The 24202-nt window shown below is 41.9% G+C and overlaps 1 protein-coding gene across 4 annotated transcripts in view; it reads left to right on the top strand.

Moving 5' to 3' along the window:
- LOC143032718 (uncharacterized) overlaps positions 1 to 17432 on the top strand; it is a 388774-nt gene extending 371342 nt beyond the window's left edge. For all 4 annotated transcript variants that reach the window (XM_076197633.1, XM_076197635.1, XM_076197634.1 and 1 more), the window contains 6 exons: positions 3212 to 3422; positions 6460 to 7724; positions 10113 to 10244; positions 12333 to 12486; positions 14018 to 14593; positions 14975 to 17432. In XM_076197633.1, coding sequence (XP_076053748.1) covers positions 3212 to 3422; positions 6460 to 7724; positions 10113 to 10244; positions 12333 to 12486; positions 14018 to 14593; positions 14975 to 15015 — 2379 coding nt within the window. In that variant the 3' untranslated portion in view covers positions 15016 to 17432. The remainder of the gene's footprint in view (positions 1 to 3211; positions 3423 to 6459; positions 7725 to 10112; positions 10245 to 12332; positions 12487 to 14017; positions 14594 to 14974) is intronic.
- The last annotated feature ends 6770 nt before the right edge of the window (positions 17433 to 24202 follow it).

The raw sequence follows: 24202 nt of genomic DNA, 5'->3' as shown, positions 1-24202 counted from the left end.
CCTTAGCGAAATCCACTTAAAGACTCTCACACACACAATGAATCAGTGCGAGACCCTCCAGGAAGAGGAAGAGGAGAAACCAGAAAGGTGAGATCACTTGAATTCCCGAGAAGCCTCATGCAGTTGACATTCTGACCTGTGCAAGAATGAGACAGACACCGACACCGACGACACCGCCCCGACGGAGACTTACCGAGAGTTGGCCGGACACGTGCCGTCGTCGGTACGCAGCGAGGAAAGCGATACCAATTACACGCTCTAGAACAGGGGCTCCCAAACTGTGGGTCACGACCCCCCTAAAGGGTCACGAGCTTTTATCTGGGGGTCATGGAAGGTCCAGCTTATGTACGTACAAACAATTCCGACTGTCGTCCACGGATTCGAACCGGGCACGTGATTTCTCGTTCATAGGGTCAGTAGCTCAGTCGGCAGGACGACGGCAATGAGAAATCATGCACCTGGTTCGAATCCGGGGACGACAGTCGGAATTATTTGATCGACATCTCCGTCACTGGTGATTCTATTCAGTTATGTACGTACCTTCAACCGCACAGACCCGCGTATTGATTTGCTTGTATCAAAAAAGCAAATACTTCCTTCTCATTAAAATATATTATTAGATCGATCCTTGTTAAGAAAAAAAATTGATAAACAATAATATATTTTTCTGTTATTTATCTCTCTGCTGTGATTAATAAAGTTTAAGGTGATGTATCTGCGATATTAAAATTTTAGTTCGTTTTCAGAAGGCATATAAAGGTTTGTTAATACTGAAAGGAACCACGTGTTGGAAGAATTTGGTAAACACTGCTCCAGAGTCTGAAAGAGATATATTTCAAGTATGCAATGGACGTACGCACCGGTAGTGGTGTCTGTGGTTGGGATAGTAGTGTTGTGTTTCGTCACTGATAAGTAACCAGCTGTTCTTTCCTAAGGGGCTATGTCGCGCCGAAATGATAAAGCCATAGGCAGATGGTAAAGGAGATATTTAATGAGAATAGTAGAAAGGAGACATAATAGAACTTATATGCATTCTTCTTTGAGTGGAACATCGTATCCTCCAGTCGTATAAGATTCGTAACTCTGATCCGTAGGGGATCCTTAACCCTGAACAGGGAACGTCCAAATTTATGATTTTGCATGGAAGTTGTACCACTTCTGGTACGCCCATTTTACTTTATAACTTGGAGCACTTCTTCCCATAAACCTTTGGTTTTTATTGTTTCTGAAAGTGGGCGTGCCAGAAGTGGTACAACTTCCATGAAAAATCATAAATTTGGACGTTCCCTGTTCAGGGTTACAGTGTTGACTCCATAAAACTTATGCATGGGAGTTGTAATGGTGATGGCGGGGGTTGTAATTGTGATGGAGATTGTGGTAGTTGTGGGGTTGTAATTAATGGAGATGATGGTAGTTGTGACCCTCATCGACGTCATCATCAATATCAGCTGATGTTCAACATCCACGACTGGACAAATGACTCCCCCCCCCAGCTCCTCCTTAACTCGCACGAGTGCACCATCCGTTGCCACGTCACTCCTGCAAACTTCTCTAAGTCGTCACCTGGTGATACTTCTTGGGTTTTTAGATCTACATATTTAGGAGAATGTTGAATTGGGTCGGGAGGGGTTAGGGGATCTTCCTAGATGGAAAACACCATTTTGTCTCCAATAAGACTCTGCATTCACTTGACTATGGACAGAAAAAAATATACATATATATTGAGAAGCATGTTACTGTCAACGAAAAACAAGAAGAAAGACTGTGCCTTCCGTGTTATTGCCGCTGTATGCGAAAAAAGTAAACTTACTTGTAACAAAGGATAGACCAAATACTCAGGCACTAAAACGTATTCAGTTTTGGTACCAGGAGAGCCATGTCCCTATGCCATTAAGCGAAACGCATTCCATGGCAAATCGTTGAATGACAGACTTAGTTCGGGATCTTGTGTCGAACTGGTTGAGTTCGTGTGGTGTCTTCGTCATCCAAGAGTTGAATTATCCTCGATCTCCTCGGGTGAATAAAATTGTAAACAAAAAATATGAACGCAGGACGTGATTGAAATATATATAAAAAACGACCAAATCTGAAAATAAAAGTATAACGAAAACGGTTGTGGATCTTCAGGAAGGTTGACATACACATTCAGAAATTGATTAGAATATCAAAACAACCCGTCATCAGAAACGTTTAATAACTTCAAGTTGTTGAGGAAAATAAAATGTTTGGTAAGTTACATCTATCAGTTGTGCGGTGTTGCTCAGATGATCGTGTTGCGGGAACTCCCACGGACGGCATAGATGGTGAGCATTTGGGTGTAAAACAGGTAGCACAGTCATAAATTATTCACTTGCCTGTGAATAAACCTTGGGACGTGTTTGTTGCATGCATGAATACATACATGATACTACATTCTAATATCCATTTTTAACCCAAATATAGGTGTCTGTCGTCGTAGATTATAACTGCGATCCAAAAAAGATTTCTAGCCAACGATATATTTTGGAAAGTCAAGTCACGAGCCGCTAGATACTCAGTATTAGAGAAATGTGATAAGCCATGCATAAAGTCAAGTGACATGTTTGTATAATTTTCTTTAAAAAGAATGGAGACTGGGGAAAGTTTGCTTAGATTTTAAGATTTCAAAATGAATTGGTCGTATCAAAATGAAACACATTTTCTCATTGAATTGTACCATAATTGAACACAAAGTAAGTGATTTAAAGTATCACAGAGACTAACAGAGAATGATAAATCTGGATTAAATATATACAACAGAGCTTCTTTTATGTTCAGTCAGTGTACGTTTTGCACTAATCTTTTCATAGATCTTATTGTAAATATATTCATGTAATTATTATTTTTGGGGGGAGGCATCATTATCATAGCCCATATGTAGATAATGAAAACAGTCTCAATCAGTATATTGTGTGTGTGTGTGTGTGTGTGTGTGTGTGTGTGTATGTATGTATGTGTGGGTGTCCTGTCCTACAAATAGCTTTCAATATCTTGTATTTAATCTACCTAGTATGGATATCGTGAAATATTGTTTTCATGTGATTAATACCGTACTAATACTAGCACACACATATCCAAAAAAGCACGACAGCATTCCATCATGTTACTAGGTAGGCTATACAGTGCACTTCCCTGTTGCCTTCGTTCCCTCCCTCATACACGAACTAACCACGTGTCTCCTTTCGATCCACAGGGTAAAGTGGTCTTTCGCCCTATCGCCTTCAAACCGGTGGCGTCCGTCGGGGGCGGGTTGCCCCCTTCCTCTGCGTCCTCTTCCTCTTCCACGTCATCGTCCACGGGGCCCGGAGGTCCCGGGGGATCCCCAGGCAGTATGCCCGGCAGAGTGGACCCGAGGTATACCTCCACCCCGACGCTGGCCAGAGGCAGTATTCAGCACTATGGCAGTAAGTATCCTCTCGATCTCGTCTCCCGAACTCGCGCAGGACTCCACTCGTGGGCTCTTCAGGTCCTCTGAAGTGCTGACCGGTGTGTTGGAGTCGGGGCCTTGTTTGTTTTGATGATATCGTTGTTGTTGTTATTATTATTATTATTATTTTTATTACTATTATTATCACTATTATTATTATTTTTATTACTATTATTAGCACTATTATTATCACTATTATTATCACTTATTATTATTATTATTATTTCATCATTATTATTTTATCCTTATTATTTTATGATTATTTTATCATTTTATTGTCATTATTATTATCACTTATTATTATTATTATTATTTCATCATTATTATTTTATCCTTATTATTTTATGATTTTATCATTTTATTTTCATTATTATTATTATTTTATATTTTATTGTTTTATTTTCATTATTATTATTATTATTATTATCATTATCATTATTACTATTATTATTGTTATTATTATTATTGTTATTATTACTAATTCTATTACTATTATCACTATTACTGTCATCATCATCATCAATCAATCATATTCAGCTGCTTTACTAATGCTACGGAAAGTAAACGAATGAATGGTGAAGCCGAGCAATTTCTCTCTCTCTTTGTCAAGAGTGGAAGAGGTCCCTCAGCCACCGTTTCCTGCATTTGGCGAACTAGGGTGCAGCAGCAACAGGCCTGCTAGTCCGGTTGCTACGGGCCGCATGTGCCGGTTCCGGGAAGGGAACTGAATCGGTTGATTAGCTTCCAACGGCAACGCCGGGATGACGTCATGCAGGTGTGGGCAAGTGGTTGCCTGCTTTCGTCACCAGGGTCACAACAGCCTCCCGCCACTCGAACTTCCACGTACTTGTTCGTTTCTTTACTTGCCATGTTTTGTTACTTGTACGTTTCTTTTTATTTTCATTCTCACTTCCTGGCGTAATTGTTCCCTCGTCTGTGTGCTGACATCTTGTCCTCTTGTCAACGCTGATTCACTTGCCATTTTTGTTAAAATGGATTACTTATTTTGCAAACTTTTGTACTGCATCGTGCTCTTCCACGCCGCCCTTTCCAAGGCCAGCGTAACTCCTCTGACCCACGGGTCTTTCCACAGCGTTACTTCTGAGGAACGTTTACTCTCTCGTCAGTCCTTGTCGCGCCACAAATATGTCCCCCGTCCCAGTTTTCCCCCCGAGGGCCCGCCTTTCTCCCTCCGCGTTCTGCATCGCGTGGTACCTGTTCCTTCGTTGAGGCCGTCCTCAGGCTCCTTCGTTCGTCCCTTTGGCTCCTCTTCAGTCAGCAAGGAGCCCACTTGCACTCTCGAACGCCCGCTTCGTTTTGTTTTTCTGATTTTTGTATCTCTTAATTGTCGGCCGTAACAAAGAGTCCTTGTACTGGAAAGGTCGCTGCTGATCGGGGCAGGGCACAACACTACGGAGCCCTGCTAGTATCCAAAACTAGGGGACTTTAAAGCTCTACACCAAAGGCCACAGTGCACCGCGAGGAAGATGCGAGAAGACTAGGCCCAAGGGCCTGTGCATGGTGACCGTCCAAAATTGAGTCTTTTCTCCGATTTTCACATTTCTGCCCTCGGCACCCGTACTGTTGGCCTGAGCGGTGTCTACCTCGCCGTCCACCTGCCGATTTTAGTCAAAATCCATGGGTTAACCCATGCAGATTTTTGGGAGTCATTTTGATCGCCTGTTCCGATTTACCCACCATCTCACCCACAGGTCGAGGGGGGTCACAGCTCCTGTGGAGTTCAGTTGGATTCCGCCCAGGCCAACAGTATGGGGCACTAGACGCCCAAAAGCGGAAAACGGGAGAAAAGACCCACCACCCAACTTTGGAGGGGCGCCACGGACACGCCCTTGGGCCCAGGCTTATCGCATCTACCTAGCCGCCCAATATGGCCGACTCTCTCCCTCTGGGCCAAGTTTGGACCAAATCGATGACATGCCGGTTTTGGCCAAAATCCATGGGTAAACCCCTTGGAGTTTTTTCGGGGTAGTTTTGGTCACCTACTCCGATTTAGCCACCATCTCACCCACAGGTCGAGGGTGGCTAGGGCTCCTGTGTGGTCCACTTGGGCACCGCCCAGGCCAACAGTATGGGCGTCAGAGGCCCATAAGCAAAAAACGGGAGAAAAGACCCACCACCCAACTTTGGAGGGGCGCCACGGACACGCCCTTAGGCCCAGGCTCATCGCATCTACCTAGCCGCCCAATATGGCCGACTCTCTCCCTCTGGGCCAAGTTTGGGCCAAATGGGTCACCTGCTAATTTTGGCCAAAATCCTTGGAGTTTTTCGGGGTAGTTTTGGTCACCTTCTCCGATTTAGCCACCATCTCACCCACAGGTCGAGTGGGGTCAGGTCTCCTGTGGGGTCAACTTGGACACCCAGGGATTTTGCCCGAAATCGGCAGGTCACCGGTTTGGTCCAAACTTAACTCAGAGGGAGAGAGTCGGGCACAGTGCACCGCAATGAGCCTGGTCCCAAGGCCCATGAATGGCGACCGTCCAAAATTGATCCTTTTCTCCGATTATGTTTTATTCATTCATTTATTTATTTATTTCGCGCGCACGTGCGTGCGTATGTTTGTGTATGTAAGAGGAAGGTCGCTAACTGCATAAGACTTGTTCATACCAACAGTGAACACAATAATTGGCAGTTTTCGTAATGTTAGTTTTTCTTATATTAAGATAAACATTTCTAAAATCGTTGTCATCTTAATTAAAAAAACTGATCAGGCGTTAGTATTATTATAACTATTCATTTTTTTATGTTCAAATAAACATTTCCAAAATCGAGATAAACATTTCCAAAATCGTTGTCATCTTTGTTAAAAAACTGATCAGGCGTTAGTATTATTATGACTATTCATTTGTTTTATGTTTAGATAAACATTTCCAAAATCGATGTCATCTTAGTTAAAAAACTGATCAGGCGTAAGTATTATTATGACTATACATTTGTAGTTACTCCTCTCGGCCCGTATGCTCCCGTTTTCTCTAATCTTCTCCGTTTTCTTTCAGGTATGGGGGACTTGAAGACTCTCACCCATAATAGTTACTCCTTGGATCGTCGTGTTGGAGTGGTGGGGACTCCCCTGAACTCCCGTACACTCCACTACGACTCCATCGACAATAACAACAAATACAATAGTCTTACCAAACTCCACAACTCCAAAAACTCCACGCTCAATAACAAGAATCATATCAATAACCTTAATAGTAAATATAGTAACGGTAGTAGTAATAGTAACGAGAGTAGTAATGATAATAAGAGTAATAGTAATAATAACAACGATAGTCCTCCCGCCTATCCACCCCCACCCCCTCGACCACCCTCGCATCAGTCCACCTGCAGTAACATCGAGGACGGCCAGGTCCTCCACCATCACCATCAGCGTCACCTCCAACAGTACCACCATCACCAACAGCCGCAGCCCCAGCAGCCCCCGCTCCAACAGCAGCATATTCAGCAACAGCAGCACCACCATCACCATCACCTCCAGCAGCAACAGCAGCAGCAGCAGCAACCTCAACCGCAGCAACAGCTTCAGCAGCAGCATCAGCCCCCCAAGCCCCAACGGGTGTCTACCTATGACAACGCGAGGCTCAACAGCACCTATGACAACGCCATGTATACTCGGATAAGCAACGGGACCGCCAACGGGTACGACAAGTACAGCGGGAATATTTCGAGCAGTAGCAACAGCACCTCGATGGGTTCGTCCTCGAGTACCAGCGGGACCGACGGAGGCAACGCCGATCTCCAGCGGTACGACTCGCTCCGTAACCTCACTTCGGCGTCCTCTGCCGCAGCCTCCTCCTCCTCCACCACCGCCACCGAAAACGGCTACTCTCACCACCTTCATCACCACCACTTGCATCACCTCCACCACCATAACCAACTCGCCAGTCTCCACCACCAGCACCGAATGGGCGGGTCCACGTCCAACATCTCCCGGTTAACCAATCAGCACTCAGGCTCCAACCTGGCCCTCGAGCGGTCGTCCTCCAACCTCGCCCTCGACCGTTCCTCTTCCAACCTCGCACTCGACCGTTCCTCTTCCAACCTCGCTCTCGACAGGTCGTCCTCCAACCTCATCCTCGACCGCGGGGTCTGTGAGAGCGTCTCAGGATCCATGTCCGAGCTCACCCTCGACGATCACCACCAGACACCCTCGCCCTCGGACTCCGGGGTGGCTGAACTGGAGGCAATGTTGAAGGAGAAGGACTCGGAGATCAACACACTTCGGGAGACCATGGAGCAGAACGAACAAGTCATCTTCAAGGTGAGTTCGAGGAAGGGAAACCTTGTCTTTGTCACACTTGACCACTCCCCCTTCCTCTTGGACAAGGGGGTGTAGTTTTGGTAATTTTTGGTCTGGCTAACACTTAAGTTATTCTAGTAAGTTGAGGGGCGGATTTAACATTAAATGCGGTATCTAGCGATCGAAACGGACAATCTACAAAATTAGAACCTAATGGTAATATTAGAATAGTTAAAAAAAAGGGCACTGTGTAAAAGAATTTAACTTTCTCGCAGCACAGATTGATTCTCTCGGATATTAGTAGTGAAAAGATTAAATTCAATCGGGTGCTGAGCATCTCAGTCATCTTAACATTTCGCAATTAAAAGAATTAATAACCTTGTGACACACCCTGCAGCTTTTCAGTTTATGTTGAACGATTTTATTCAGTTGGGAGGTGAGGGTGAAGATCGAGTCCCTATTTCGCACCCCACCCCCACCCTCTCCTTGATATACCCTTCATTTAGCCAAAACAATATTTGTAGTGGATGTCATTGGCTCAGGGCGATGTTCTTCAGGTCTGCCAAGAAGGGTAATCTCGTATGACGTGGTCAAGCCACTTTATCATTCTTTGATTTTTGTTACACGTAGACACTGTTTTGGACAAGAACAATCACAATGATCATGGCTCGCAAGTCGCTTCGATATCAGTCACAACACAGTCAGGAAAACGCCGAGAGGTCGAAAGTTGTCGAGGAGTTGATTGACATGAGATTCGAAGTATGCCAACAATAGCGGTAATGAATACATCAGGAGATTTTTAATGTTGTGGCGATTGTGTCAAAATGGACTAACGAGGAACTACACGCGCTCCCACATGTCTGCATATTCACACGACATTTGTTCTTTAGTTTTCGCGCCCGCGACACTTATGATCTCCTATTGTGACAGTAGCGTCGCAGTCGTTCATGTGAAGGGTGCATTTGCCGCGTGATACCCTTTGTTTGTTGTTGGGGTGCGGTTTTCAACATTCGGTCTACCACGCGCGCTTAGCTGGAATAATATCGAATCCCCGGAAAGCTTCTGCAGGTTTAACGATGACCAATAAATTCTTTGCAGAAACTAAAATTTAGCGTCTCTACACTGCAAACCTTGAGACACAAGTTCCCATTCTCCCCCTTTCACGACTGTGGGAGTAGTAAATCACTGAATAGAATATCCTGCCAGCAGTATGAATAAAAGGCTAAGTGGCACCCCTGTGCAGATGGCCACAATTCCCTGGCACCCGGGCTCTCCGCAGGGACACATAAACCTGCGCGAGAGTATTCGCTCACATGTACGCACATCGCGTCCATGTATAGAGATGCATAGCTATCCATGACTCGTTCAATGCTTAGTCAGGGGAACGACGCAAGCCAATGCTATTAACTTAATTCAATTTGTTTGATGCGTTCAAGGCCGCCCACCCTCACGCATCCATTCTCCCCGAGAGTTACATATTCATGCGCGTCAGTCAAATCACCGAAATCAAAAGGTATGCAGGTTCGCGTGCCGAGTTTCGACAGCCAAATTCCGATGTTCAGTACAACGTTTTAACCCCTTTGTTGTAATGAAGATGCCTCTGCTTCTCTCCTACCCAACCTTGATTTATAAAATGAACATCGAATAGGATTCTTAAAAGAGTAGGGATTGGTTGAAAGCCACTGAGAGTGACGGCTAGAATGAAGTTGCTTTAAGTAAGTGGGTACAGTGTCCCTGTGGATGCCCGCGCGACGCCCAGGGATACACCAACATATCTCATTTCATAAACAAGCCGTGTATACTTTACTAAGTTTAAATTGAGGGTTCACGTTTAAACTGATCCAGATGATTCTCAGTTACATATACAGTATGTTTCTAAATACATAACAATTCTCAATTATTTACTAGTTAGTCACTGGGTATATAATACTTTTAGTCATGTCTAACGGATAGTCTCGAGAGAGAGAGAGAACCTTTCTTGAAGGCATCACCGCGCCCACAGGGTTATATGTCAGAGAACCCCTCGGCGCAAGTGACGTCATTACGTCAACATGACGTCAGAAGGATTGATGACCTCATGAGTTATAGCGAACTTCTCTTTGTTGAGTTACTCAATCTTGTATTTTAACATTTTCACTCCAGTGGTTACTATTCGACTTCATGCCTTCGGCGGAAGCCAAAACCTGAAATAAGTGTTTCTAGGATCCATTCTGACGTTAGCCACCAACATTTCTCAGGTCCTCTTGTAGATCTCTCAAGGAAGGAAGTTTCTTGATTTATTGAACAGATCTTAGATCGGACGTACTTCGCCCTTTTCGTGACCCCACACACGCCTTCATAGGCGTTTCTTCCCCCCCCCCAACTCACCCACTCTTGTGTGCGAATATAACGTTGTTCCTTGCCCTCCAGGTATACGAGGAGAAGGAGAAGACGTGGGAACGTGAGCTGAAGAAGATTCGGGACCTGTACGACACGCGATTGCGGGCAGCGCAGCAGAAGGCCCTCAAGGTGGAACAGACGCTCACCACGCAGACCTACCAGGTGAGTTCCGAGTCTCCTGCAGGAGGACACAGGCGAGGAGGAGGACGAGGAGGAAGAAGAGGAGGAGGAGAAGGGGTAGTATTAACCATATGAGGCCATAAAAAAAGTGTCAGTTTGTATGACACGAAGGTCGTGTCTTTAGACGATCACGACGGTTGAGGGTTTGGAGAGGGGGAGCCCCTCTTCGGGAAATATTCTTGTACACAGATGCAAACATACAGAATACAGACGCACTCCAATGTGTGATTCACCATTGTCTTGGACCACGTGTTGGACTCGTGATCGACAGCTATTTCCCTCCCGGAAGAGAACTCAGAGCTCGTATATGACCGATCTAAGGGTAATGCTGTGACCTTACACGCACACACAACTCCCCGCCCACGAGGGTTGGAGTAACACCCCGCAGCGCAGTGACACTGAAATTATTTCAGCCCTGGGCGGTATTCGAACCCGGACTGCCGTAGTGGCGGCCGGGAACTCTACCACTGCGCCACCGAGTGGGCTTGTGCACATAGAAGTACGAAATAATAGTATTCATGTGTATACGCACGCACACACACACAAGGTTTTCTTCACGTATAATCGCACGCCATCTTGACATATTCCACAGCACTCCACACACGACTTATATGAGCTGTATGCCCTCTGGTTGGAGTTCGAGACCAGTTCCCTTCAATACTCTGGTGTCATCACCCACGGTTCTTATGAATACCCCATCAACAACGCCTTCCTATTATTTTCTCCATTTTCTTCCCCCTGCCTCTTGTTTATAAACTCGTCCTCAGTACCCCCATCGGTTCTTCTTCTCAATCTTTCCCCCTTTTCATTCCCCCCCCCACCTCCCGTTCCGTCCCTTCTTCTACCCTCTCCTACACACGTTCCCCCACCATTCGACGCCCCCTGCCGCTGACCCCTCGCCTCGGTGATGGATCCCAGAACACAACCAAGGCATATACAATACTTACGCACGTACGCACGCACGCACACACACTCCCGCTTGTGCCAGAACGCTGACAGACGCGTGCATCTGGCGTTCTCGGACTCAAAAATCCAAAAACTTTCCAAGATTCTGGCGTTGACGTTCGCATGTTCATGCTCACTCGCAGTCACATGCATACACATACACAAACAGCCAAACTCTACCGCACACAAACTTGCAAACCCCAGTATGCACATACACAACCACATATGTACTGGAATACATAGTACTACACACGCGCACACGCACGCACATGCGTACAGACGCGTACACGCACCGCATACACACGAGTTCGTACGCACACACTGAAATTCTTGCGCCCAATTATGCACTCTAGCATGATTCCTCTTTCTGTATTCAGTTGCCCTCGCCAGTTCCTTGCGCAGATGTCATACAAAATATACTGTGTACTGCACATCACATTATATCTCATGATTTTGACTCGCTTGTACACCGCCTTGTGATGTTGACTTTCACCTGGTACGTTTCAGTACGAGTGTATAACTATAGCGATTTATTAGAAATAACAAATCTACTATTTGCAATAAATTTCTTAATTGAGAAAAATCCAGTTGTCAAAAGCACTTTTAATATTTTGCTATATTATTTTAGACGTTTTCATTTCGTATTTTGGATAATATAGAACTTTATTTCCCAATAGAGAAAAAAAAAATCTAGTTTCCTGTCACGTCACCGTCGCCTCACGTTCTGTGCAGCGGCATGACGTCATGTAAGGGCAACTCCCACCCCCGGGCAAAGGTGTCACGTGACGCTAACCGTTACTGTAATGTAACGCGCTCCAGTTAGTTGTCAGGTCTTGAATTATTCAAAATCAGAAGCAAAATGCAATGAGTACAAATTTGATAGTAGAACTAATGTAGGCAAATTTTGATAAATACATATTTTTGTGCATATAGGTGTGATATTAAGCTTAAGTGTAATACAGTGTTCATATTCATATCAATGCATCAACAGACACACAGTCATATTCTAAACATAAGAATGTGTATTCCATTCTAAATCCGTATCGTTGTTGTCTCTGCTCAACACATACTTACAATGGGACATACGTCTTTCGCTTAAAGTAATCCAGAACTTTCGCCCCACAGTTGCAGCAGGAGCGACGGAAGCTGACGTGTGAGCTGGAAGAATCTAAGAGAGAACGGAACGCTGTGCAGGCTCAAGCTGATCAGCTGAAGAAGGAGGTGGCATCACTCAGGGGCACTCTTGAAGAGACGGAGTGGGGATTGTGCCAGAAGTCCGGTGAGTTACATTTGATGTTTACGTTGTAGAGGTTTTATCTCGGTTTACGGACAAAAACTGCCTGGCAGCATTTGATGGAATAGCAGTAAAAACTTGATGGCTAAAGGTAGAATTAAGCATTTAACTAATGGGTGGTACTTCCTTTATTCATATTGATGCCAAATTATTAGATTCATCTCTTTGGCATATTTTCCTTATCAAATGGGTCATGTGAATTTGAGGTCTTTCTCTTTATATGGAAAACATTGCATGGTCATGATCAGAGGGATGTGTATTGGAGTAGTAGCTCAGATACAGCATCAATATAGAGAGCTAGTGCTGTTAAAGTATTTATCACAGAAACTTTGTAAGGATACATGCCAAGAGGAGACTTACTGACTATCTATAGAATAATGAAAGGAATGGATGTCTTAGATAAGAATGACTTGTTAATATGGGATAATGGTAAAACAAGAGGACGCAAAAAGAAACTAAAAAAGGATAGTTACAGAAGAGATCTGAAAAGGAACAGCTTCCCACACAGTGATAGATACTTAACAAATTAGACAATGAAACAGTGTGTGCAAACACTATTCAAGATTTTAAGAAAAAACTTGATGCGGAGAGATACAAAGATGGGTCACCACGAGCATAGCTCTCTTCCCATATAATACAACTAGGTAAATACACACACACACACCTCACAGAAGCTAGAGAACACAGTCTTACACAACCCATCATTAACCCAACATGGACAGCAGTATCATGTTTCTTTTCTGGGTCATACATAAGCCAGCCCTACTGCTGTTGCCAGATACCTTAGTGTTGTGGGTCTTTCCTCTTATAAAGGGCATGGAGTGAGAAATGGTGTGAGAAAGAGCTGGTAGACAGTTGATCAAAGAACTCTGGAATGAAAATGGAAAAAATAAATGAGGCAAGGCAAGCAAAGTGAGGGTGGAAGGTTGAGGTGGATGGAATAAAAGTGAACAAGGTGGATGAATGGGGTGAAAGGGGCATTGAGTGGAAGAGGAATGTCTATGAAGCAGGGAGGGGAAAGGGCAAAATATAAGTAGAAATGGAGAGTGGTTGTGAGTATGAGTGGCATCTCCTTGGAGATAGAGAGATGAGGATGTTGATAGGTTTTGAAGATGGATTGTAGGGAAATTATTCTCTCTTACAGCTACCTTGCAGGACTATTAGTATCTACCATTGTTGTTGCTTCCAAAACAAGAGATGCCTTATAAATCAGAATAATAATCTAAATATAGCAAGAAGTATTACAGTAAGTTATAATGTCTGTCAGAAAGAGTAAGCAGAGCAGAAATCAGATCTTAGGGTAATAATAGAGGCAAAGATATTTTCAGTTGAGTGATGGATGGGAGTGGAATGGGTTGGAGTTGTTGTGTCCCTTGGCTAGCTAACTTTCTAACTCCCTTGTACATAGATAGATAGCATATGATATTATTAAAGTATTTCATTTCAACATGTGAATAAATGAGCTGCAATCTGAAAGATGTACTGTGCCACTGAGTAAATATTTTATCTTCTGCAGGTGAAATTTCACTTCTGAAGACGCAGTTGAAAGACTCTCAGGGTGACCAAACAACAAGGGGCCATGAACTCCTGCACCTCCGAGCTCAAGTTCGACAGTATCAAACAGAAGTGGAAAGACGAAGAGCAGAAATCAATTCCCTTCATGATCTCACAGCTCAGTTGCGAAGAGATGCTGCTGAACTCCGGATACAGCTGGACCAAACACAGCAGTCACGGCAACAGCTTAAGAACATGGAAGAAGATAAATCCATTCATCTCTCCAAGTTGAAGGCTGAATTTGAGGCCTTGAGACGGGACCACGATGCTCAGAGACTCCAGTTTGAGGAAGAAAGATGTCGGTGGACGGAGGAAAAGGAGAGAGTCATTAGATATCAGAAACAGCTGCAACACAACTATGTAGCCATGTTCAGCAGAAATCGACAGTTAGAGGAAGAGGTGGCAAGATTAACAGGGGTGCCACTTCCACCCTTGCCAGCCTCTCAGTGCCCAAACAGCCTCACTTTGCCTCCCAGTACCTCCCCAGCTAACTACACTGAACTTCGTGAACCAAGAGACACAGCTCTTAAGATTACTGGTGAGTCTCATTGTTGAAAACAGATGACAGAGTGGTGTTTTGGATTTTTACTAAAGACTCAGAAGTGGATGAATTATTTGATCACTGTAAAATTGTGGTACTAATGAAATGACATTTTTATTGTTAGGTCACAATAGCTATGACTAAAATGATTCTGATGGAATATAATGTGATTATATGGCGTCATCTATTGTGAATCTGGAATTCCTAAAGGATGTGGGAGATGAGAATTTAAGCTGAATTGCTGTAGTGAAAGCTGTGAATGAGTGAAATAGTTATGAAGTGTTATTTTGATAAACAAGTTTCTATTAGTGGTGAATTGGAGTTTTCGCATAAAGAAACCAGAGTGAAGAGTTTATTTCTTTTATCTCTTTTTTGCAGTGGTAGATGTGGTAGTTCAACAAGTGAATGATAAACGGTAACTGGCAAATTGCTGATAAAGAAAAGATTCAGTCTTCATTCTACTGCACTGATACTCATTGATTACAATACTTCTGGTAGGGTTCAATAAGCTAAGGTTAGTTTCTTATTGCACATGTTAATGATGAAAATGTAGGAAAGAGTCAAAGCAGAAACATGGAAATGTTTCATACAATGTTGAAGATAATGATGATCGATGATATTAATTCTTTGATGTTTATCTTAACATATTGCCAAGTGCTGACCGATTTTGGAAGCATTTCATTGCTAAAGAGCAATGAACCAGTCACTGGTTTTGAGAAACTTCTTCAAACCTGGTAGTCTAGGATGTTCAAATAGTTGAATATGAAGTCGGTTTGGCTGCTCATTTTGCATAACTCTTTAACTGAAATGGACATTTATACTTGTTCCAGAAAGTGTAAGTCTGTAGATTGAAGCACATAAAACTAGATGGGGAGTTTCCCAGTGTAGCGTAAATTAAATCTCCCTTTTCTGTAAATACTATTGTATATAATAATACTATATTTACATGGCTGTACTTGTGTGTGAATATTGTTTAGTTAGAATATAAGTTAGGGGTCAAATATAAACTTTATTATCCTACACTATCAATAATTAACAGTGGACTATTTTTAGATCTTAGCCAAAGTTTTAACCTTAGAAATAAGTCTCTGATATGTTTTCAGTCTTAGAAATGACATATTCAGACTTAGATATGGTGTCACTAGGCTGAGGAAGTTTAACTCTTGAGTGTAATGTCATCTGTCTTTACCTTAATGTAATAGATCAGTTGGTGTTGGTCAACTTTGACCTCATTAATATATCATTGACATTATTGGTTATGAATGTGGCATATGCAGTTTAAGATGATGTGTTTGTCTATGATATGATGATCATTTACTTAGACACAGTTCATCATTAGATGTCCTGTTGTCATCAGTTATTGTGACATCATGAGTCTTGTAGTCCCAAGTCTTCAGGTTCTTCCAGCGCTGTCTTATATATACATATATATATATTTTTCTCATTGTCACCTTTATTTTATTGTTATTTTATCATAATTATTATCAACCTCTGTCACTCTTACCATCATTATCTTAAGTCATCTGTGTGCCGGTTTTATTTCTTCATCATTAAGGTTTTAGTTAATAATTTTCTTTATCTATTTATTCTCTATCAGAGTTTTATTTTTTGTAGATATAAGTTCATTTCACTAAGTATTTCGAGTCACAACCAGTACTCAGAACCAGCAAGGAATACGAAGTACAGTACGTTACTATAAATGGACATTTAATAACAAACAGTTATGACTCTGCTTCATTAGCATATCTAATGCAGAAGTTCATTAGTAAAAGCAGTTTTTAGAGCACTCAGTTATGTTTCCACGTACATTTTCTATCAAAATTTCTCGTGGCCACTCTGTTTCGATGTAACACAAAATGGCCATGCAAAATCTTTTCACTAAGTAAATGACTTCTGACTGTTCATAGTTTTGTTCTGGTTGGGTTGTGCCTCAGTATTAGGACAGAAGAATATGTGATTAACAACATGTAAAACAAAACACTTGTGTTTGGGCACACTATTTCATCCCCAAATGCTCTAACTCCATTTACAAACCAAATACTCTACCCAGTGACTCCATCTCATAGCTGTGGAGTCTTCTAGACAGCTTCAGACAATTGAAAGACATGTCACTAAAGAGGAAATAAGTATGTACTTCCCAGTACCTTTGTGTGCTGGTACACAATAATGAATACATAGATATCAAGCCAACATCAGAACAAGACATTCACAATTTATCAGAGCAAAACAAGACATAACACTGATGAACATGAATGCAGACTGAAAAGGATAAAAGCCTGATCTAATATCATACTAGATCATCCAACTAGTTCCTGATATAGTCATAGGATGTAAACTGGGTCTGAATAATGAAAATATTCACTTAATATTTTCTCTTGACTTTTCATATGAAGTTTATTCATTTTATCATTTTGCATGATTTCCTTCCCTATGCAGTCTTATTTCAAAATTATAGGATTGTCATGAAACATCGGGTGTTTCCTAATTAGATACCTGTTTGAAAATGCATGATTGTAGTCCTAACCCCCTTGCACATTTTTGATGAAAAAGTGATGGAATATTATAATTATCCCTTTGTATTTGTAAATGAAAATGTAAAATCCCAACTGTCAGAGAGAATGGGAAAAGATCTCCTTTCTCCAGACCGTATCACTAGAAACATTTATACCCTTAGATTGTTAATGCTTTTGCATTTTCGATTTGGTTGTTTCTACTCTATAATTTTCCTATGAATATTATGATTATTGTTATCTCATACTTCTCCACTCTCTCACTGGGACTGTAACTGAGAGATGTGTGATAGAAGTAACGCACAAATTATAATTGATATATGAAATTATTGTTTTATTATCCCTTCATGAAAAAACAAATGTTGCACAAAATATGTGACATTCAGGATACTTACATAACCTGACTATTCATTCAAGCAGGGCATGCAATATGGCAACCCATTAAGCTGATGCCCAAGAACATATAATGAAAATCTTCATGCCTATAAAAATCCTGATATCCTAACTTATCTTACTGGAATAACATTCTTCTTGAATATAGATTTGAGGGAGATGCAAAAATCAGATGTATAAAACAATTACTGATATAAATGCATGCATATACAAAGGTTCCAATCCCTCTAATAAGGAAGATGGCTAAGACAAAGCACACTCCTTGTTCTAATCCCATATTGGAGAATGACACAAGAAAAATAAATAGATATAATTAAATAAAAGAATAATATTTGTCTTTTTTTTTGTTTGATGTGGAATATAGTAGTATTCGTCCCCCAACACAGTGCTAAGAAAAATTGAAAAGTCAGTCAATGGTGTGATAAAGAAGGAATTTAAAGAGAATAGCATAAAGAGCAAAGACAGTATATCGGGTGTAACAATGGATTTGGGGGTAGGGGGTGGGGTATCTCTTTTGGGAACCCCCAACATACTGATATATCATGGGGTTAACATGAAAACAAAATTTCTTGCAATATTTTTGAGTAATCTGATATGTCTGATAGTGCCAAATAAAACGATAAGAATAATGATTAAGACACACTAATACAGAATACTTATATATGATGACAAGAAATAACATACATGAAAATGGTAGTTGCCAATAAGTCTATCAAAATGAACATCATGTGATGACAGAGCCTATATTAGTACAACATTTCACTTGTTATTACAGCTTTTTCAATTACATAGTCGTAATACATATGATTGAAATCAAATAAGAGGAACAGGGAGAGAGAGGGAGGAAGAGAGGTGTGGAGGGGGGAAGAAGGGGTCACTGAATAGGAGGAAAGGTTATGGAGAAGGTGGACCAAATGTCTGGGAACAGGAAAGGTTAAGGATAAGATGGAACAATTGGCTGGGTGAAGGGCATTAGCTCACAACCAACAAAAGGAAGAAAATAATTGTTCATCTTTCTTATTTTCTTCTTTTTGTTCCTTGGTTCCTTCACCCAGCCATTTGTTCCATTTTATCCTTAATCTTTCCTGTTCCCAGCCATTTGGTCCACCTTCTCCTTAACTTTTCCTAGTATTCAGTGGCCTCCCCTCCCTACTTCCCCCCATTCCTCTTGTTTAATCTCAATCATGTGATTCACTATGGTCTTGGATCTCATGTTGGACTCATGATCAGCAGTTATTAACCTCCCAGATGAGAGCTCAGAGTTCATATGACCGATCTATGGGTAACACTGTGACCTTACACGCACAAACACCCCCAACTCCCTGCCCACGAGAGTTGGAGTAACACCCCACAGTGAAGCGATACTGAAATTATTTTAGCCCTGGGCGGGAGTTGAACCCGGAGCGCTGTAGTGGCAGGCGAGAATTCTAACCACACTGCCACGAGGTGCATATTAGACTATGTACTTGAAAAACCTGTAACAAATAAAGGCTCTGTCCTCACTTTGAGTTTATCAACCTCTTCAATACAATTCAAACTCTCACGGGGAAAGGAGAGATCAGGGACAAAGGAAGGGGAGTACTGATCAGGGGTAAGGGCAAAGGGAAATTGGGAGTGGGTAAGGGTGCTGGCTGTGGTTGGGGAGGTGGGAGTGGGGTTACTGGAGGGCAGGTAGAACATGTCCAAGTGTTTGTATATTGGTTTGTGTCAGCAAGTGTTGTACAAGTGAGGTGGGCCCAGTTTTTGCACATATTGCACTGAACTGAGCCCTTTGTCTGTCTGCTCGAAGTAATGGGTTTACAGCATGTTGGGCATATGTATTTTGTGGTGGGCCCAGGATTGCTCTCTACATCTCCAGCTAAAAGTAGAAGAAGAGGGGTGATCGCCGGAAAATCACCCCTCAGTGCAGAAAAGACGTAACATTGCATGCTGGGAAAAAGGATTGTGGTACTTCCCAAGGCAGGCGTAGCTCCTCTTGGGGATCGGTGCCACCTGCGTAGAGCTGATGGCCAGGGCTGGTTGCTGCTGTTTGGCCCCCAACTCTTGGGGTTGGGGGGTGGTCCCACGACGTAGACGCTGCAGCTCCAGGACCTGGATAGGGAGTTGGGAGATAGGGTTGATGAAAAAGTATTGAAATGGTTTGGCCATATAGAAGAATGAATGAAGAAATATAAGTAAAGGAAGTGTGGAAGGCAGAGGTAGATGGAGTGAATATGAGGGGGCAACCAAGGATGGGATGGATAGATGGGGTAAAATGGGTATCAGGAAAGGGTGATGTCTGTTGAGGAAGGAAGGTAGATGACAGAAGATAGGGGTGAGTGGAGAATGGTTGTGTATAGATCATGTTCTGATGCATGGGAGTGGGTGGCTTAGGGCTTCCATAAAAAGGCAGAATGTATTACGAACTCCCAAAATGAGACTTTTGCAATTTTGGTACCTATGGAATCAGCAGAGCCAAACCTAATTCTTAAGGTGGGTTAATCCTGTCTTTCCATTATATCAAGGTCTCAATAGGCAGATTGTATTAACTCCACATGTTTTCTACATTACTAGAAGGCATTGTGACAGTGTTTACTTATCAGAATTCATCAACCCCATATTGGTAAGGAAATCATGCATTCTGTCTGAAACTGTGATAAGTGTATGATGGACATGCTTTATTCTTTGAACTTGAAGAGTTATGCTATGAAAACAACAGTTCACCTTAGTGTTGGGATGGCAGACTGACTGTAACAAACATAAACATGTCATCCAACATGCAACACACGTGCCCATGAGACATTCAACTTAGTTCACTGTTACTCCTCTCAAGGAAATAATGTAAATTACATCAGTCCTGAAGAGCAAAATAATTCAATGATTATGTTTGCTAGTACACAGTAAGTGTTCAAGGATTTATGGGAAAGGTATAAGAACTTTTCTTTCATACATACATACATAAGAACTTTTCTTTCATGATAGGTTTATTTCCTTTGCAGAGGCATAATCCCCCCTCTTCATTATAGCAACAACTGCAGCAGCTATCATGAAGGACCAGTATCATCATCACAAGAATATGAGGATCCATACCGGAGTGGCACTGAAGGGTCAGCTAATAAATTTCATAAAAACCTTGTGACTGAAGTAAGACAATTGGAGGATTCTACCACAAATCAGCAAATTTATGTTAAGAAAGGGAATCCTCAGAAAAGATCTTGAACAAAGGAAGGGAGGCATTTGGTAGAGTTCCCGGCTGCCACTACAGAGGTCCGGATTCAATTCCTGCCCAGGGCTGAAATAATTTAAGTATTGCTCCACTGCAAGTCATTACTCCAACTCTTGTGTGTGTCCGTGTAAGGTCACAGCATTACCCATAGATCCCCCATATGAGCTTTGAGCTTTCTTTCGGGATGGAAATAGCTGTTGATCACAATTCCAACACGTGATTCAAGACGATGGTGGGCATCCAGAGACAGAAACATCCATTCCTTTTACCTTGTGCTGAAAAGAGCAAGCAAAGGTGCAGAACACTATTCACAGAAGAGGAGAGAGGCAAAATCCATGAAATATTCTGAACATGCATTACAACACACAAAAGCAGTGGTTACTCTCTAGACTTCATAAAATACCTGTCCAAAGAAAGAGACCATCAACATCAGTAAGTACAGGGAAATCTTGCTCCCTCATATATACCTTTCTCAATAACTCAGGAAAAGAAAAAAAGGCTTGCCAGACATTCTTTATCTGAACTCTTGGATATAGCAGTAATAGAGTCATTGTTGAACTGATTAAAAATTCTAGAGCTACTGGGAGGATGAACAAAGCAGTCTGACAAGAGGGGCCAACACATTCCAGAAATAAGAAAGATCACTCAGTTATTTTGAAACATATAGAGAAGTATAACCCACAAGTATCTCACTACAGGCAGGAACATGCTCCAAACAAAAGAGACATCTCATCTGAAACAACCTTAAGACACAAGTACGAAACACAGGCATCCTCATATACCCACTCTTGCCTCATGATGCCTACATAGGCATCATCATAGGGAAGGGGTTAATTATGGATAAGGCTCAAGAACTGTAAAAAGAAATGGAAATTGAACAGTCCTGACATTCTCTTCTGGGTGACTAAAGAGATTCAAGGAGAGAAATGGCATATGGCAGCTTTATGTCAGTGGAGAAAAACAATCTGCCAATATCCTGTCAGTGGACATCTACAAGAATTTTTTTCATGCTTCTGTTGAGGAACATGATTTATCAGAGAGCAAATTTATAATGCTGTCGAAACTGGTTTATTCTAGAGATGTCTACCATGGTCAACACTGGCTTGCAGTAGCAAGAAAGAGGTGGCAGGATTCAAGGAAAACAAGGAAAGAATTATGGCTTTGTGTCAAGTAAACATCAGATTAAGCTAACTGTTGTTAGCAAACATGTATAACTGCAATGTCTAAAGGCCATTGTTCATTTACCAGTGAATTATTGTAACCAAATTGATGCTTAGATGGATTGTAATATCTCTAAGGACTGGTTCTTCCATTAGTTTGTCCTGAGCAGCAAAGGAAACCTGAAGGAGAAAGGATTACCAGAAGATTTAAAAATGGTTCTGCTTTTGGACAATTGTAGAGAACACCCACCTACTGAAGAACTAATGTCAGGAAATATTTTCACAGCCTATCTACTCCCCAATGTAACCAGCCTTATTCAGTTGATGGATAAAGGTCTCATACAGAACATGAATATGCACTACTGCTGAGGATTTATGAGGAGAGTTCTTCATTCTGACAGTTATATCACCAAAATTAAAAAGAAGGATGCCATTTTCACCTTATGAATAGCCTGGGGGTGATGTTAAGGAAATAACCTTTCACAGGAGTTTGTGGCCACAGATTCTCAAGTTGGTACCAGATGAGTCTATGTGTTTTGAGGAAGCCAAGAGAGACAAGTCAGACAGAGCAAAGAAGTTAAGTTATCTAAGACGACTAGCATTGAATGAAGAAGTAAAAGAGTGGATTGACATGGATAACAATGCCCCAGTAAGATATAGTCATTTCAGTGATGACTTAATTAAGGCAGTAAGAGAGAGGGGTCAGAAAAATGTGGCCAAGGAAAATGACAAAGACGAAGGAGAAACAGAACCACCACTTTTATTCACACATGTGCTGAGTCACCTGGATAACATAATCATATTTGCTGAATGCCAAACCATTGTATCAACACAGAGTCAACACAGTCAACACCACTACACCTTCAACATAGACTTCACTGATTTAAAATTGAGATTCCTGAAGCACACAGGACTTCCTTGAAGCAGTATGACATATGAAAGTTATTTGCTAAGGCAAGGCAAGTGCTAAGACCTGCCAGCAGGCCCAACAGGCAAGTGAACTTATACTAGGTCTTTCTGGTGAACTCATGCCTGGTCCATCAGTGCCTACTTCAATGGTGCCAAAACTTTGGGGGTTTGAGGGAGAGGACCCTGACAACCCACCACCCATGGAAAAGTAAACAAAAGCAAAGTGCAGAATTAAGTTAGAAATTAAGTTACAGTATAACAACAAGTCGCTTAAGTATAAGTGTGAAATGAAGGAAAGAGGACTTTAATTTTGTTGTATAAAGCAAAGTACAGAATTAAGTTAAAAATTAAGTTACAGTATAACAACAAGTCACTTAAGTATAAGTGTGAAATGAAGGAAAGAGTACTTTAATTTTGTTGTATAAAGCTAAGTGTAGAATTAAGTTAGAAATTAAGTTACAGTATAACAACAAGTCTCTTAAGTATAAGTGTGAAATGAAAGAATAATTATTATTTTTTGTATAAAGTGAAGTATCACTTTCAATTTTCAATAAAACAATAAATAATGTAGTAAAAAAAAATGGAAAGTTGTATCTTAAATACAGTATACAGTGTATGTACCAAGTGTTAGATCTGGGTGGATCTACAGTACAATCTACTTCTTGGGCTGGCAACTACAGTACAATCTACTTCTTGGGCTGGCAACTACAGTACATTCTACTTCTTGGGCTGGCAACTACAGTACTGGTTTATTCTTTCCACTTGCCTTGGAGGATTAAAAAATGTAATGAGAAAGAGACATTTGAGAATTGATACTAAGAGGAGATTGTATGAAGGGCTGACTGTGCCGACAGCATTGTGTGGCACAGAAACATGGAACATATGAGAGGAAGAGAGAGAGCTTTTAAATATGTTTGAGATGAAATGTCTGAGAATTAAGTATGGTAGGGGTAGATAGATAGTCTGGATTAAGTGAGAAATGAGGGGGTGAGGAGGAGAGCAGGGGTGGAAAAGTAGTTGGTACATTGAGTGAATGAAAGAGTATTGGGATTGTTTGGACACATGGAAAGAATGAGTGAAAAAAGATTAGTAAAAGAAGTGTGGAAAGCAGAGGTGGACAGCGTGAACATTAGGGGGTGACCGAGGATGAGATGGATAGATGGGGTGAAAGGGGCTTTGGGGAAGAGGGGATTGTCTGTTGAGGAAGGGAGAAGACAGAAGATAGTAGTGAATGGAGAATGGTTGTATATGGGTGATGCTGTGATGCATAGAAGGGAGTGGGTGGGGGATGTGGGGGGTTGAGGAGTGGTTGTGTGTGAATGGTATTTTGACACAGCCTGAAGGGATTTCTCCCTGTCTTCTTTTTATCTGCATGAGGGGACAGAGAGCAGGGGGTTGCCAATTGGATGAAGCAGCTTTGCTGTGGATG

Source organism: Oratosquilla oratoria, chromosome 14, assembly GCF_046742065.1.
Source record: "Oratosquilla oratoria isolate Oo_2021 chromosome 14, ASM4674206v1, whole genome shotgun sequence".
In the NCBI taxonomy this organism is placed as follows: Eukaryota; Metazoa; Arthropoda; class Malacostraca; order Stomatopoda; family Squillidae; genus Oratosquilla; species Oratosquilla oratoria.
This window is presented reverse-complemented; position numbering and strand designations above follow the sequence as displayed.